At 35.9% G+C, this 16,384-nt stretch overlaps 1 protein-coding gene across 12 annotated transcripts in view; it reads left to right on the forward strand.

Annotated features, from left to right (window-relative positions):
• The window catches only part of PPFIA2 (PTPRF interacting protein alpha 2), a 355,332-nt gene that overhangs the window by 219,664 nt on the left and 119,284 nt on the right, over positions 1-16,384 (forward strand). For all 12 annotated transcript variants that reach the window (XM_052774388.1, XM_052774394.1, XM_052774386.1 and 9 more), the window contains 2 exons: positions 2,602-2,703; positions 12,422-12,586. In XM_052774388.1, coding sequence (XP_052630348.1) covers positions 2,602-2,703; positions 12,422-12,586 — 267 coding nt within the window. The remainder of the gene's footprint in view (positions 1-2,601; positions 2,704-12,421; positions 12,587-16,384) is intronic.

A 16,384-nucleotide genomic window follows, 5' to 3' on the forward strand; every position in this document is an offset into this window, starting at 1 on the left:
TTAGGTATGGGACTCTGGGAGCAGAATTTTGAGTAATGATTTGTTTTTAAGCAAACGAAAACTTAAGCTGATGACCAAACAAAATTTCCCTGAGAATAAGCTCCATGCTGCTCAGCAAACTAGTAGGAACTCCATTCCTTAATTATTTGAGATTATATTGACTAAAGCATTAGGGACTGTACTGCTGGTAGCAGACTTGCCTTGGCACAGCAAAGAATGTACAATTTGATAAACTCGTATCTTTTTCCATTTCCAAGGAAAGCAACAAAAGCACATTATCAGACCGCTTTGCCTTACTGTAGTTAGGAACTGAATCTGTAAGTCACCAGCTGATACTTGTTATCCTTTTCACCACCTGTCACCCATCCAGATGCCCAAGCATATGCCAAAATGTCTATTTTAATTCCAACTGAAACATTACAAAGAAATTAGAAAATATAAAAACAACAACATACTACATAGATTACACAAAAAGTTTATTCTGTGAGATTCTGAAAGTATTATAGACACTTACCCATGTGTGTAAACTGTAAATTAGTAGCAAGAGTTCCACCCTGTAGTGCTATAAAGTTTCTCTTAAGAGGAATATGAAGAAAAAAAAAAGTGTATGTATGGTTTTGTGCTTCAAAATTCCTATGCAATCTGACTTGAGATCGTTAGCTTTCTGTTAAATATGATATTTTCATTTGGTATGTAACATTAATTATAACCTTAAGGACAGGAGTTTTTTAAACAAATTCTGGACAGAATAACACGGCTGGACTAGCAGTTTCTGAATCCTAGAGTAAGACCTACAGGCAGAAGTTTTAATGATATTTTTGAAAAGTGAGAGAGGTGTTTTAAAATTTAAAACTCATTTTCAAAGCTAAGTTAAGGGCTTTAACATCAAAGTATGCTGCATAGCCTTACAAGTTCTTGACCACTAGGGTATAAGATGAAAATACTGATTAGGAGGTATGTCACAAAACATCACTACATGGTTCATGTGATCAATAGCTGATCTCTAAAAGAAAATCCACTGAGGATATCAGAACAACACTTTCCTTACTACCATGTGATTTGCATGGAGGTTTACTGTGAATCCAGTTCCAGCTGCTGAAAAATGAAAAAACAACAACTTAGTTACACATTGTCAGAATAACACTTGAAATCTATTTGAATACTTTTTAATATATTATTAATAATACCATATACCATTAACTATTTAGAAACTTGATTAAAACAGAATGAGCCTAGCAATACCTACCAAACTTCTGTTGAATGGCACTTTAGTTCAGATAAAAGCTGCTTTCAGCAACTCAAGGGGAAGCAGCAAACTAAGCCCTTTTGAGATCATTGCTAGCTTTTGTCTTAAATAAGTAGATTTAGTCTCAGCTTCATCCTACTGGCTGATAAGATAAGCCACCTGGACATGTTTTTTTCTTAAACTGCTTTTTTTGGGGGGGGAGGTGGGAATTAGGAATTACTTCAGTTTAACTCTGGCTGCTTGTGGGTTCTTTTAATCACTGACTATTTTGGTCAAACTAAAATTAACTTATTATTTAAAAATATGTATATTTCATTGTTAAGCAGCGATGCTGTTCATGAAGACATCTTTTTCTTCTGACACATGATCACAAATTCTAAAGGCTTTTCATACTTTGCCTCACTGTTTACATGAGACATGTAGCATCTTTTTGCTGTAAAGGATAAAATTAACCACTATAATTCTGTATATGTTGTGCCTGTCAAAAATAAACACATATGGCGTAAACCCTTTTCATTACTGAAATGAATGACAAATCTGTGACTGCCCTTTGTACAGGCAAAAATTTATATATATATTTGAAGAGTAACAGCAATGGTAAAATCAAGACATTTTAATAGGAATTTTTACAACTGAAAAAATGTGTTTTTCAGAAAACCTGTTACTTGCATGTATAAAACTTACCATCAGGAACAACTTAAAATCCAGTTTCATTTTATGTTGTTCTTTCATAGGAAACTCACTCCAAACTAACAAACATTAATATTGTTGTGACTCATCACAGCCTTTCACTATAATACCCAAATACAATTTAATAGCTAAATTCAAATATCAAGTAAAAATAATGAGAGTATTTTTTTTACAACACACATATTACTTATGTTAATCTGATATTAGATAGATTTTGATCAGTGAATACCTGATATATATATATACCTGCCATATATGTATGTATATATACCTACTGTATTGCAATGGTGCCCTACAGAGAAGCAAGAACACTCGCTAAGTGGATATGTTGAGTTGAACCTCATTATGCGTAAAATGTGGTGTCTCTGTTGCTATGAAATAGGCCAGTTCTGTTCTTCTGGTGTGGTTCTGATAGATTATGTATGAGGGATGTTGCCATCACCTTGAACCTTCTTTTGTTTCTAAACTTAAATCAGTGTTTTCCGTAGGCACTTTTTATTAGATATGGCTAGACTTTAAATGGTTTTGGTAGATGCTGATGCTTACATATGCTATTTCAGTTTGTGTTGATGATTTTAAATATTATTTAAATCCTCAAACTCTAGAATGCATATGGATTTGATTATACTAGTGTTTACATCTTCATATATAATTTTATTCCACAGGAATTTGCTGCACTAACAAAAGAATTAAATGCATGCAGGGAACAGCTGCTTGAAAAAGAGGAGGAGATTTCAGAACTGAAAGCTGAAAGAAACAACACAAGAGTAAGTATACAGCAGACCTTTTCTGGATATCATGTATTTGTAAAGCAGGAGGAATATACTTACATATAAATTTAGATCTTCATTTGTATACATAAAAAGACAAAATTCCAGCCTTTTAATAAGTACTTGAGACTTGTAAGGTTCTAAGTAACAGGATGTATCTACCGTGCTACAGTCCTGGAGGAAACAAGCGTATGTGTTAGCAAGATATATTACAAAAATGGCTGATTTTGTATATAACATGGTAAGTACATTCAGTTTAAATGTTTTCTAAAGCAAGGGACTCATGCAGCCTTCTAAGCCCCAGGGCCTGCTTACGTAGCCCTCACATATCCTCATCTCTTACCAAGGCAAAAGGCAAGGTTACAACAGAGCCAGCTTTCCCTTGTGGTACAAAAGGTGTACAGAATGGTTTTCAGAATAAAATAATTTGCACATGCAGGTGTCTGGGCAAAGGCAGAAGTGATCAAATGTGAGATGGGAATGGAGGAGGCTTTATGGGGTGTGGAAAGGTGTGAAAAAAGAGATGGAGTAGTCCCAGACCAGCCAGGAGTCAGGCTGGTAATGAACATGTGGAATAGATTTCAGAGAGGTTGAACACCAAGGATGTTTTCTCATATACATATGTCATTCTTCTGTGATCTGGATAACTCTTCCTGTTTTCCTCCTCTCACTAAACTAAAAGCACTTTGACCGCTCAGATAGCATCTTTCCTTGGTCAGCTAATTTGCATTCTGAAGGAAACCTAACAATGTACATGACAAAAGAACTGGGAGAGGGTCTTTCTCCCTCCTTTCTTCTGTCCAGCTATAGCACCAGGGTGCCAAGAAATCCAAGGAAGGACAGATGATACAGATGCCTACAAAGAGGCAAAGCTGCCCCATCTACCTCCATGCTAGCTTGGAGGTGCAGGAGATGATCACATTTAGCACAAAAGACGTAGAGGGGATGGGTTTGGGAAATGTGATGGGAGACATAGGTGAGACCTACTTTTTCTCCCACGACTCTCATACATTCTAAACAGTCCAAAATGACTTCCACAAAAATAGAATTAATTAGTGGAGAAGCATGTAGGAATTGCACTGCATTTTTTAGTTTTAGCAAACCATCTCAACTTTCTAAAGCTGCTTAAATTATCAGTAACTGCTACATGTATCAGTTATTTTAGTATTTAAGGTAAAAATACGAAAGTCAATGAAGAAAATCATTTACATAGACTAAAGAATACTTTTTGTTAATTTCCAGCACAAACTTTTGAATACAGAGATGTAGTTAAAATATACACTCAACTGTACTTGTTCAATAATCTACATATACCCATTCCTGCACAGAACATCCTTCCATTTGCCTTCCTTTACAGAAAAAATACCATGTAAACTAAATTTGCAGTGTCTCTTCTCAGTTGTCCTAGGTTCTTCATAAGCATGTGCACAAAACTGCCTAGCACAATGCTTTATCCATTTCACTACAATGCCCATTGAACACCGACTTTGGTATATTAAAACTGCAGTGTACCAATACTTACTGTGGGTCTGATATAAGTAGTGCAGACTAGCAATAATCCCAAGACAGCCTAGTAGCCAAAGATAGTCACTTGCCAAACAACTGTGGGAGAAAAGGAAGATGAGTCAACTGCAAGTCATCGCGTAAGTCAGACTTAGCTTTATCATAGGCACTTTCTTTGCAAACCAAGAGGCTTAAAGAGCATCCATTGTTATGTTTCTGTGTTATGTAAAAGAAAAGTCAGTAAGAGCTTTTCTAGGAGAACTAATACCAACAAATGAGAGTTATAGAGTGTGATAATCTTTGCGAGAAGTCCTTGCAGTTAAAATTAGTAAACTCTTAACAGTGTATTTTCAGAATGAGGATTAAGGTAGGTATTGGAGATGAAAAGATTTAGGCTATGAAAAAATATAGGAAATGCAGGAGATGTTACGGTAAACAAGAGGTAAAGATATAGTCCAAGTATTAATGGAGAAGGAGGGAGAAAAAAATCAGACATGCCTTACCCTGACCTCTAGCATCTTCATTAATAAGTTGTCACCCCATGGTGTCATATATATGTTCTTGCCAGGCTCTAAGCTGCCATATGCTACATTAGTTGCCGGACTTTGCTGTAATAGTCATACCGTCTTCCACAGGCTCCTGTATACTTCTTTTGTAGGGAAAGACCAGCATTTTAGATACAAAGCTGTTGTCTTCAGAATACAGTCTCAATGATGTGGTAGCGATGAGATTTCTAGCAACATTCATTGAGAAGGCATTGCCTGTAAAGAGGCACTTTTGCAAACTGAGATTTATGCAAAACAGCATTAATATTTTGTAAGAAAAGGTTGCTCCAAATTTTTTCTGTTAATTAAGCAAAGATTGTAATAAAGTAATAATATTTGGAGGACCACTGATACACTTTTGCAATGAGGAAATTAATTGTCTTTTCTGATATATGAAGTTAGTCCAACTAATGCTTCTTTCTTGCATCCCACTAGTGTTCACACTTAACCCAGCTCTAGCTTGGCTATGCTAGCAAGGCTTACCTGCCCTCCCAGGACATGCTCATGCATAACCACACGTACTGGAACTACTCACTACAACCACTTTTGTCCCAAGTAGCTCTTCCTACTACCTTTAAATAAAAAGGCTCAGTTCCAAATTCTCAGATTGCTGTTTCTGAATTTTTTAACCCAACCTTTCATCTCCCTGGGGTAACAGCATAAAGATACTGTTTGAAGTACCTACTTCTTCAAACTGAAGATCAGCAAGAAGAAATAAAGTGGCAACTCTGTCAGATTCCAAGTACACACTAGCCTTCTAGCTCCCTTGTACATTTTCAGTTATGCCTAGCTGGCAGTTTTTTTCTTTACTCTAGACCCACACCTATGTGTTTCTTTATTTCTTGGCAACAGTCTTGTACAGTTTTTGCCAATCTCCACAAAAACAAACAACCAAAAACCCAAAACAACACACATCATGATTTGCCACTCTATGCCAAGCTGCAGTGGCAGACTCTGACAGTAACATGTATTAGAGAGAGACCGTGATGGAATTACATTCTTTGGGATCCGTACACTCCAGGTCTCATCCAAAATACCAGGGTTTAAACCTTACCCCAATATTTAATCAAGTTCCTTCTCAATCCTTCTAGCAGCATTCTTAAGCAAAGCTTCCTACTGACCTTTTGCTTTTGAATATGTATTTTTACTGCCTATGATAATTAACTTTTTCTAACATATTACAGTAGAAATATTTTCATGTCAAGAACTTAGCTGGCAACTTAATCTGTCAGTACGCGAGGCAAAATAAAAAATGCAGGAGCATACGTTTATGTATTGATTGGTGTGGCATTGCTGACAGGAGGACAAACAGGTTCTCTCTGGAAAATCATTGCATGGGACTTTGAAAACATATACAAAGATATCTTAATAGAAACCGTTATTTCTCTGGATATTCTGTAGCTAGAATGATCACCTATAGCATGCGGAAAACAGCATCTTTTCTGAAGCTGGAACACAGGTCAGTGTGATCTAGCATATTATTTAATGGAAATTATAAAATAACACTAATTTGGCTGTGCTAAGTTTAATTAAAATTGAAAGTTATTTTTGTCTCAATCTGTACTTTTTAAAAGTAGGAAAAGTTTGTAGGATTAACTTATGAAATCAGAATATGATTATGAGGAAATTCGGGGTTTGGTTTGGCAGCTGAAACAAAAAAATCTATTATAATACTGATATGGATTAATCTGATTGTGTTTTTTTCACTACAACAAAAAAACAGACACATACATATGCTTTTTGTATACAGCATAAAATGTTACTTAAATTGGTCTGAAATATTTTAGTTCAAGCAGTTTTAGAAACAAGAAAAATTAAACCTATGTTAATGAATGAAACAGCAGTAACAAAGACAGTGTCATTGTCTTTCTTTTACTTAATACCTCAGGAGCTGAAGCATTTACTAAAGTGAACAAGGCTGGCTTAGATTTAATTTTATTCATATTTTATTGTCTCAGTTCCTTAGTGAATGGTTTATGAAACATCTTCAATTAGGCACTGCAGTCTCATAATACCCATAGATCAGAACTTCACCCTATATTTATGATTAAATTTCCCTTTTATTGTGTTGGGAAACTACAAATATCTTTTAAAGTATGGTTTTAACTCATTTATTTAGCTCATTTTCTTAGAGGTCCTTTTACTTATATCAGTTTGATAAGTGCTGAAACTAGATTGGGCACTCTATTTTCTTTTTTAAACATAGTGAGTTCTTACTGTTTGAGAGCACTGTACACATGAAAATAAGTATAACTGTTTCCTAAAGTTCTGTAAAGGCAAAAGCATTGTTTCACTAATGTCAATGACAGTAATCTTCATTACTTTTGCCTCAATATTATGATCTATCTTCTAGACACCTGTGTTTCTTCTGTCACAGAAAACAGGGTGACAATAGATATAAATGTAATACATAGTAATTCAATACCTGTATTTTCAGACACTGTAAAATAGTTATTATATTTGTATTCATTACTCTCATAAAACCCCTTTTCTTCATTTCTATTACTTTGTATCATTATCCTGATTATTACATTTTCTTTTGTACTTTTGCTTCACATATGTGTGTTTCCATTAAGGTTTTAGGTTGCCAGTATTTTCTTTTCTGTCTTGGTTGTACAGAAAGACAGACATGGGACATATGCTGTAGTTAGGCTGTAACTGCAAATTGGTTTCCACCACTGTGGAACAATGCTGAAGAAAATGACTGATTTTCTACTGGTTTTAGAGATAATCTTCAACCCCATGTCTGCTTATTTTACTTGTCTTCTTTGCCTGCACCAGAGATGGAGATTCACCAAACAATGTGCATTCTAAATATAGACTGAAAGGAAATTCAATTTTGCCTGTGCTGATGAGAAATTTTAAGTTGGACCTCTAAAGAGAATTGTCTTCTCAGTGGGTTGCCCCATTCCTCTAAGGAATCCCTTAAGCTAAGTCTGTCTCATTTTAGTAAATCCCTTATCTTTTATATTTTTCCCTGTATTCCATTATTTATGCCTCTCCTTTTCTCTCCATCACCCTCTCCTGAATCTTTAATTTCTCCATTTATTATCCTGCTGTGAACTTTTTTTTTTTTTTTACAAATAGGTTTGTTAAAAAGAAAGAAAGTTAAGATAACATATTTTGTATTGATTAAAATCCAGGTCCTGTGGTAATACAAACTCTGCTGAGTCACACTAATTTCAGCTTACTGAGTCATCATTCCTGATAAAGAATGTTTTAACTTTTTTCGTTTTCCATATGTAAATCAGTGTCCATGGAGTAATGATGGTATAGTATAATATATGTGGGTAATAACCTACAGCGATGCAATTTATACCATTAAATTTAGCCATGCATTTCCATTTCACAGAAATCACTCACTTCCTTAAGTGCTTTAGAAGTGATTTGAGAAATACAGGAAGCTGGCTATATTCTAACAATATTCTCTATTCTTGTTGATTTAGTTCTAATTAACATTTTAAAGATGCTTCATTCACTAACAAAATATGCACTAGAACATTTTTCAGTCCTTAAATGATTATATTTATACATTCTTTATGCTCATGAAGAGTCCAGAGCTCCAGAAACCTTCATCCCATTTAGCTAAGATAGAGTTATCAGCACAGCATCTTAAGCATCCTAAAATTTGCCCAGCATAAGAGTAAAATTCACTTGTCAGATTATTTCATAATTGATTGTCAAGCTTATGCTTTCCAGTAGGAAAAGCATAGCAATGATGCGTGGGTGATTCTGTCCCGCCTGCTGCTGTTGATCTTCATCTTCTTTTCTCTGCACGCTGCCTGTCCCTCTGAGTGCTTGACAACTGTAGCAGCTTGGCACAGTGTGAGGGAGCAGAAAATGCTCAGCAGCCCATGATCTTTCTTAATGCCAGAGTTGAATTGCAACATACCAAAATACCTAAAGCTGTTTCTAACTATTCTCTTGTAGTTTAAATGAACTACCAATATTGTTACAATGTTATTTCGACAAGAAATCTTGTGGTCTTCTCACAAATATATGGAATTGTAATTCTTGAATTATATAGGGGGGAAAGTCCTCATCATGCCTCCATGCCCCCAAGTTATTGTGATTTCCTTAAGTCATTAAACTTAAACGTTGCTTGGACACACCATTATCTTCAATGTCAATTTTATATGTTTATACGTCTCTTCCCCCATCATTGCAGCAATGGGACACTTCATCGTTCTGTCAGTGTAGTTACATTTGCTCTTCCCAGGGAAGCAAGGAAGATCTACTACCCTTTTTTTAATATAATTGTAGTTGAGGCAACGATGGATAAAATAGCAGTATCATTTCAGCAGAGCAGGAGGCAAGGATTTGCCATCAGGTGCTCAGTCACAGTCAGATGTTCCAACCCTTGGGCTATTCTTCCCTTTCAGCATGTCTGGGAGTAATGTGGCACTGGGAGACCTGGTTAATAATACTGTCTGCTCAGCTGGATTTGCTGTAAGCAGTGCTTACAGAATTTGTGGAGAAATAGAGTTGACTTTTGTTGAAAAGCAAAAGCAAGAAACCTTTACAAGCCAGAAACCTATGTCAGCATGCCTTCTTGAGCATTCTTAGGGCTGATGGTAAGGAAAATTCTGGTGTTCAGAGGTAGTTTCCTGAAAAATGAACCACTGTAAACTGAGTAGCTTGAGTGAATAAGAACAGAAAGAAAAAGCGTGAAATGTTCACAAGTAGTGCAGTAAATCTTCATGAGTATTTTGACACTTAGCTGTGACGTCAGCTCATCTGTCTTTATGTAGTAAAATAGGCAACACAATATTTTGCACTTGATTTATTTAACAACTATGAAGTATATGCAGACATTGAAATATGGTTTTGTTACCTCTAGAATGGTAATTCTAAGCTAAAGGCAAAATTAGCTTTTGTGTATATTAAATGGATGACTTTCATTGGTTTAGTTTTAGATATTATGCACATTTCTAACATGGCAGTAACAACCTAAAGTTAAATATGTTATCTGCTGCTCTACAAAGGGCCAAGGTGCTGCACTCTTCATCCCACATAGTAAACTCCTCCACAATCACCCCATTAGAAATTCTGAGTTCCCACCACTCTGCTCTCTTCTTATACTTGGAAACCTTGTTTAACTTTTTTTCTCTCTTCGTCAGTATCTTCGATCTCTAATCTTCCTTCTCTTAGTAAGGATCTTGTCTTTCTTCTGTCCATGCTGACTTCAAATTCCTTGTCAAGATTGTCTGTTTACACCAGTTCAAAATGAGGTTCTAGATGTATATTAGGTTTTTTTCCTGTGTTCCTTATTTACCTCTGTGCTGTAGGTTATGCATAATTCCTTCTGTCATGAAAGTTTTTTCCATGTCAAGAATTCTGTGTCACCACCATTTTTCTTCTCTCCTAAACTAGATTTTCTCATTTTTCCTTTCAGCTAAGACTTGCATGCAGGCTCTCAGAACTCTCCTTTCTAATCTAATCACAGTGTTTGTCTGGGAGATAAGTTGTTTAGGGTAGTAAGGCATCAAATGTGATAAATCTGCTGAGCATTAAGGCAAAAAATAGTTACCAAAGTTTTGTTGTTTTGGACCATTTTAATGGGTGTCAGTTTGAGCTTCAGACAACTACAGACTTATGGAAGGAATGGCCACGCTAAAAGCTCAACTGTGGTTCAACATTTTCCTTTTTTTCCCCAATTTCTCTAGAAATTCATAGCATTTTGACTGGATTTAGGCTGTTCCAGAGGTAGCTATGATGCATTGAAAAGTTTCTGCATAAAGAAAGGCAGACAAGACAGATAACAGAGCAGGATGAGCCAGGCTCTAGCGGGAACAGTCAGCAAGTGGGAATGACTGTGGAGAGGTACAAATCCACAGCATAGATTAGAGTCAGAGTCTGGCTACCCCAGGGCTACGGAGTGGGGCAGAGTTGGGCTGCAGAGAGAAGGAAATGTTGCAGCCACACAGTCTCTTTGGAGAGATGGCGCAGAGAGTAGATTGTAGCATTAGAAATCTACTATACTTTCCTCCAGCTATCTCCTAGGTAAACTAGGTGGCCTAGAAAAATCATGAAGTTATATGAATTTAGAACAAAATTCAGAAATTCAGTTCTATTCATGACAGCAATTAACTGTGTATTTAAGTACTGCTATGAACAGAAATACTCTGTAAGTATTTGGAAGCTATTCTGATCTCATTTGAGTTACAACCTTACCATGGCCCCGTACCGAGTTCCTGATGGCTCTATGATGACGAAGTCTCTTCGAATTTGCCTGTTACTTTAGACTGCCTCAAATAATTAAAAATCCACCTATATCTGCCATCATCCCTGCAGGGATCTGATGACAAAGCTCATGAATTTCTTGCTCATTTGCCTTTGATAAATACAGGCCATCACCTGAATTCAGAAATGGTAGAAATACCCTCCTTTCTTGAACTGGAGTCATTACAATTCTTAACGTATTAACAATGTTTGCATATGTGTTCACTATTTTTTGTAAATAATAGAGCTATTGTAACATAATAACCAGCTGCAAATACAGACACAAGAATCACGTTTGAAGCAAAGTTAACATCAAACCCTAATCATTTGTGACTTAATAGCAATATATTACAACTGTAATGTGATTACACTCTGATTTTGCTCTTCTATGTCTATAATGTAACAATAAAGTCATTATGTGACTGAGAATAACTACGGATTACAGATAAATATATATCTTTACTAATAGTAGCTATATTAAGAACCACATCGAAGGAGAAATAATAAACAATTATAATAAACAATTATCCATGGTAACTTTCAAATTTCCAGTTCAATGACTTAGATATAATTGTATGCTGTGATTACAATACAGTTAACATGCATTGTGATTCATGAATTTAGCTAGCCTCCTTTAACCTCACAGCTAACCAATTGTCTTTTATGTTCAGACAGTAAGAACAGCAATGGTAGCCCTATGAAAGTATAGACAAATGGGGAATTTTCTATACAACATCAACATATCGTTTTAATTTTTCATTTAATCTCTGAGTAATAAGGAAAAATAATTATCATATTTTTTTACAATAGGTTATTTACAGGTTATTTTACAGATATTTAGAATAGCCTGAAATTTCTCTGTATGGACCTTTTTGTCTTCCATCTTGTTTGCAATACAACAGAGACAATGAACAGTTTAGAGCACATCCTAGTGACAAATGCCATTAGATGTGGCATTTAGAATGAATAGTCTTAAAAATGTAATAAAATAGACTGTTTACTTTTATATATTTTTTAAAGTAACTTCCAGAATAAATTGAAAATATATTACTGTTAGGGTGAATTAATTATAAACTTCTTTAGTATTTTTGCATGATGCTTTAGACTGGCCTTGGTTGTTACTTGGTTGTTAATGTTCATCAATTACTATCACAAATAATATCATAAATATGTACTTAATTTAGTTAAATAGTGACTCTATGCTGAGTGATTTGTTGTTCTCGCTTTTCATAGCAGAGTTTTAAGTAAAATCACAAGTAGATCTCCTATTGTTCTATTTATTCCATCTGATTTAGAATCATGAAGTGTTGTCAATAATTCCAGCAGTCTCTCCTACAATGAGGTTGCCAAGAAAATTGCCATTTGTTACCATGCACTTTGTAGTTAGTATTTCCATGGCATTTAGGTGCACAAAAATTAATAACCTTTTATATCAAATCCAATAGCTGTTACTGGAGCATTTGGAGTGCCTTGTCTCAAGACACGAAAGGTCACTGAGGATGACAGTGGTGAAACGGCAAGCACAGTCTCCCTCAGGAGTTTCCAGTGAAGTTGAGGTCCTCAAAGCTCTGAAATCTCTGTTTGAGCACCACAAGGCTTTGGATGAAAAGGTACAGTATGGGAAAAAAGCTTACTAAATACACTCTTTACCTTACTTAACTGTGCCTTATGATGCAGCAGAGAAACAGTATTGTTTATTTACTTCTTGGAATATGTCCTGTACTTACAGCATTTACATGTGTCCAGAGAAATCCATAAGAATGTATGACCAATAGCTGTAATGCACTTCAGGTCACTTATCTATCCTTTGTAGACAATAGTACTGACTTTTCAAAATAAGCAAATCTCACCCCTACAAGATATGCTTCTCCTATTTAGCACTAAATACAGATGACACCTTGGAATTTATTGTCTGTACAACATGCTTTTAAGTTATTGCTGAGAAAATGTAGGTATCTCAAATTTTTAAAACACACAGAGTAAAAAGGCAGAATGAGATGTTTCTAACTACATAAAGGAACTTGCCTCTTAAAAATTTTCAGGAGGAAAACCTCCTAAGTTTCAGAGATGTTTTTTAGCATTTACTACATAAGCACAGCATTCCCTCTACAAATAGGGTAACCTAAAATAAGTAGTAGATACTTTGTTATCAGAGGTAATGAAGGGCTTACAGAATTAAGATAAAAACCCCTGGTGATAACTGCATCTAGTCATGCTAATTAAGAGCCTCTTTCCACTGGATTCCTCATGTGTCCTGTGCTGGAAGGACTCCTTTGTGTGAATGAAATTTTGTACAACTATGAGGTATCACCTTGAGCATTGCTTACATGAATGCAGAAATCCAGTTCATTTCTAGAAACAATAAGCTCAGAAGATGATGTATCTGAGTTAGTAAGTGCCTCAAAGCTACACATGCAGGGAGCACGTGAGAACCATTGCTCACAAGCAAAGAACCCTGTTCCTTGTAGGGTCTGTCTTGGCTGATTTGCTTGGGCTGCAGCTGAGTTGCTTCTCTGAGATGGTTGGGTAAGCAGGGGAGACATTGTGCAGCACAGCATCTGAAACCGTTGACTGCACAGTTGAGCTGTGTTGTGTAGAACTAGTTAAATCGTCTCACAGTAATAAATTTAACTTTTTTAAATTCAGAAATATACTCAGAAAGTTGGCTGTATTTAAGGAGCTATTATTAAAAGAAACAGCTTTATGAGAAGGATAGCTGTAGTTATATAGTAATATTTATTTTTCGTTGGTAATAAAGGTGTTAAACACTGGGTTATGAGTCATACTGGGTTAACTATCAAGTTCAAAGTTAAATGAATTTAAGGAACTTATGCCAAATCAAAACTTAGTTTGTGTTTAGGTATATCTCTTTAGTTATATGTTCTATTCAGTTACATATCATGAAAGCATATTTAAAGAAAATCTAGAAAAGGGAATATAATGACTTCTACCCACTGTAAGCAATTAATTGTAATAAGAAATTGGATGTCATTAAGACTTACAAAATCCTGTATTATTAAAAATATCTTTTGAGAATCGATAGGGTTTATGGTCTGAGCTTTGATCTTTTATCCTACAATTTAAACATTGATAAAACTATAGAGTAGGGAGCTCTCCTGCTTTTAAACTTTTTGACACTGTGCTGGATAAATATGAGAAATAAGAAGAACTAAACTTTAAATAGATTCTGATTATTCAGCAGTTATGTACTTCTTACGTATTTTGTGAAGGTTTTAGTGTTTCGGTACTATGCAGTTAATTTTACATGTCATTTTGAAAATTATTGTACAGAATTAGATTGAAGCTAAATATAATATTTTGACCTATATTCTTGAAAATTATATATATATATATTTTTAATGTAACAAACAGGTTAAAATCAGTATTCCGTTCATTTAAAAATTTTGGAATGACACAGGTACGCATCTTACATATATAATGGGTCTCTGACCTAGCAGTGGTGATAATTATCAGTGTAGAAAAATCAGCCATCTGCAATCATATTAACAGGAGATTTGTTACATTATAAAACAAGTTTTAAATTTGATTGGCCAAAATTACTTTTTTCCTATGTGCTATTCACCTATGCGTCGAACCTTTTTTATTTTGATATAATAAATCATATTTTTATTATAAAACATTCCAAGGTCAATCAAGGAAACAGTTTAGTAAATAATTTTAAAATACTTTGATATAAATCTAGCACACATTATTTTCAGGTACAAATCCTGTATAAAATTATGTATTTATGTTATAGTGTCTCTCTTTAGAAGGATTAAATCAAAGATGTTTTATATATCATCCAGATACCTGATAATATAATGCTATCACATTATACCACACATTGTCAGCATTATTGGGATTTTGATTCCAAAATAATGGAAGTAAAAAAGACTGCATGCACCCAAATGTGCTAAAAAACCTTTATGGCATGTAAGTCATCTATTATACACTTTCTTTGACAGAAAAATTATATAAGTTAGATTTGTTTCAGACCCTTCAGAAATAAGATATTAACCCACCTATTAAAATTCGTTGAAGTTATTCAGAGACTAGTAGAATAATGTAGGTTGGACCTCCTGATGACGTCTGGCCCAACCCCCTACTCAAAGCAGGGCCAACTGTTTCAGGTTGCTTAGGGTCCTGTCTAATCAACTTCTGAGTATCTCCAGGGAGAAAACCTATCCTGGTGTTTCGCTACCCTCATTGCAATTTTTTTTTCCATAATCCCTAGCTGGAGTTTCCGTTGTTGAGTCTTGCACCTGTTCCCTTTTGTCCTGTCACGCTGCATCTCCAAGAAGAAGCTGGCTTTGTTTTCTCCACATCTTCTGGTTAGCTAGTTGTAGACAGCAGTAAGGTCTCGCATGAACCTTCCCTTCTTAAGTTTGACCAGACCCAGCTCTCTCAGCCTCTTCTCATATGCCGTGTGCTCCAGCCCATGACCACATTGGTGGGCCTTCACTGAAGTCTGTCAGTCTTTCTTGTACCGGGGAGCCCAAAACCAGATGCAGTCTCAAAAGTTCAGAGGGGAATAATTGTTTCCCTCAACGTCCTGACTGAACTGTGTGTCTGGCCTTATTCACCCCTAGGTCTTTTCTGCAAAACTGCTTTCTCTTCCCCAAGCCTATCCTGGGGTTATTCCATTCATAGTAATGGGATGCGACTTGGACTTTGTGTCACTGATCACAAACCTCTGAGCCTTGCAGTCCAGACAGTTTTCTATGCGCTGTATAATCTACTTATCCAATTCATATATCACCCTTTTCTCCAGGGGTAAATGGAAGATCTTGCAGAAAGCCTTGGTAAAGACAAAGTAAAAAGCATTCACTGTTCTCCCCTCATCCATGGAGCTGGTCATCTCATCACAGAAGGCAATAAGGTTGGCCAGATGTCATTTGCCTTTGACAAAGCCATACTGGCTCTTCCCAGTCCCTGTCTTGCTCTTTATGTGCCTGGCAATGGCTTCCAGGAAGATTTGCTCCATAACCTTCCGAACACTGGCCAGCTTGGACTTCCCTGGATCTTCCCAGGATAATACCTGGCTTTCATGATGGTGGACACAACATTTGTGGGTTTTCCACTCATCAGCAATCTCCCCTGACTGCCATTACCTTTCGAAGATGAAAAAGGCCTCACTGTGACAAATTAATCAAGTCGCTCAGCACCCTTGGGTGCAGCCAATCTGCTCCCTTTGACTTACGTATGTCTTGTCCTCCTGTATTGTGGGTGATGCTTCACTCCCACAGACGCTGCCATTATGCTCAGGGAGGCCTGAGGGCAGAACTTTGCAGTAAATACTGAGGCAAAACCCCATGATATATGATATACTGATGTCACAGGAAATAAACACTGCCCCATCAGAAAATGCACCCAAAACCGAAGTAGGTTAATGGAGAAAGACCAATGAA

This window comes from Harpia harpyja, chromosome 23 (genome assembly GCF_026419915.1).
Source record: "Harpia harpyja isolate bHarHar1 chromosome 23, bHarHar1 primary haplotype, whole genome shotgun sequence".
NCBI lineage: Eukaryota > Metazoa > Chordata > Aves > Accipitriformes > Accipitridae > Harpia > Harpia harpyja.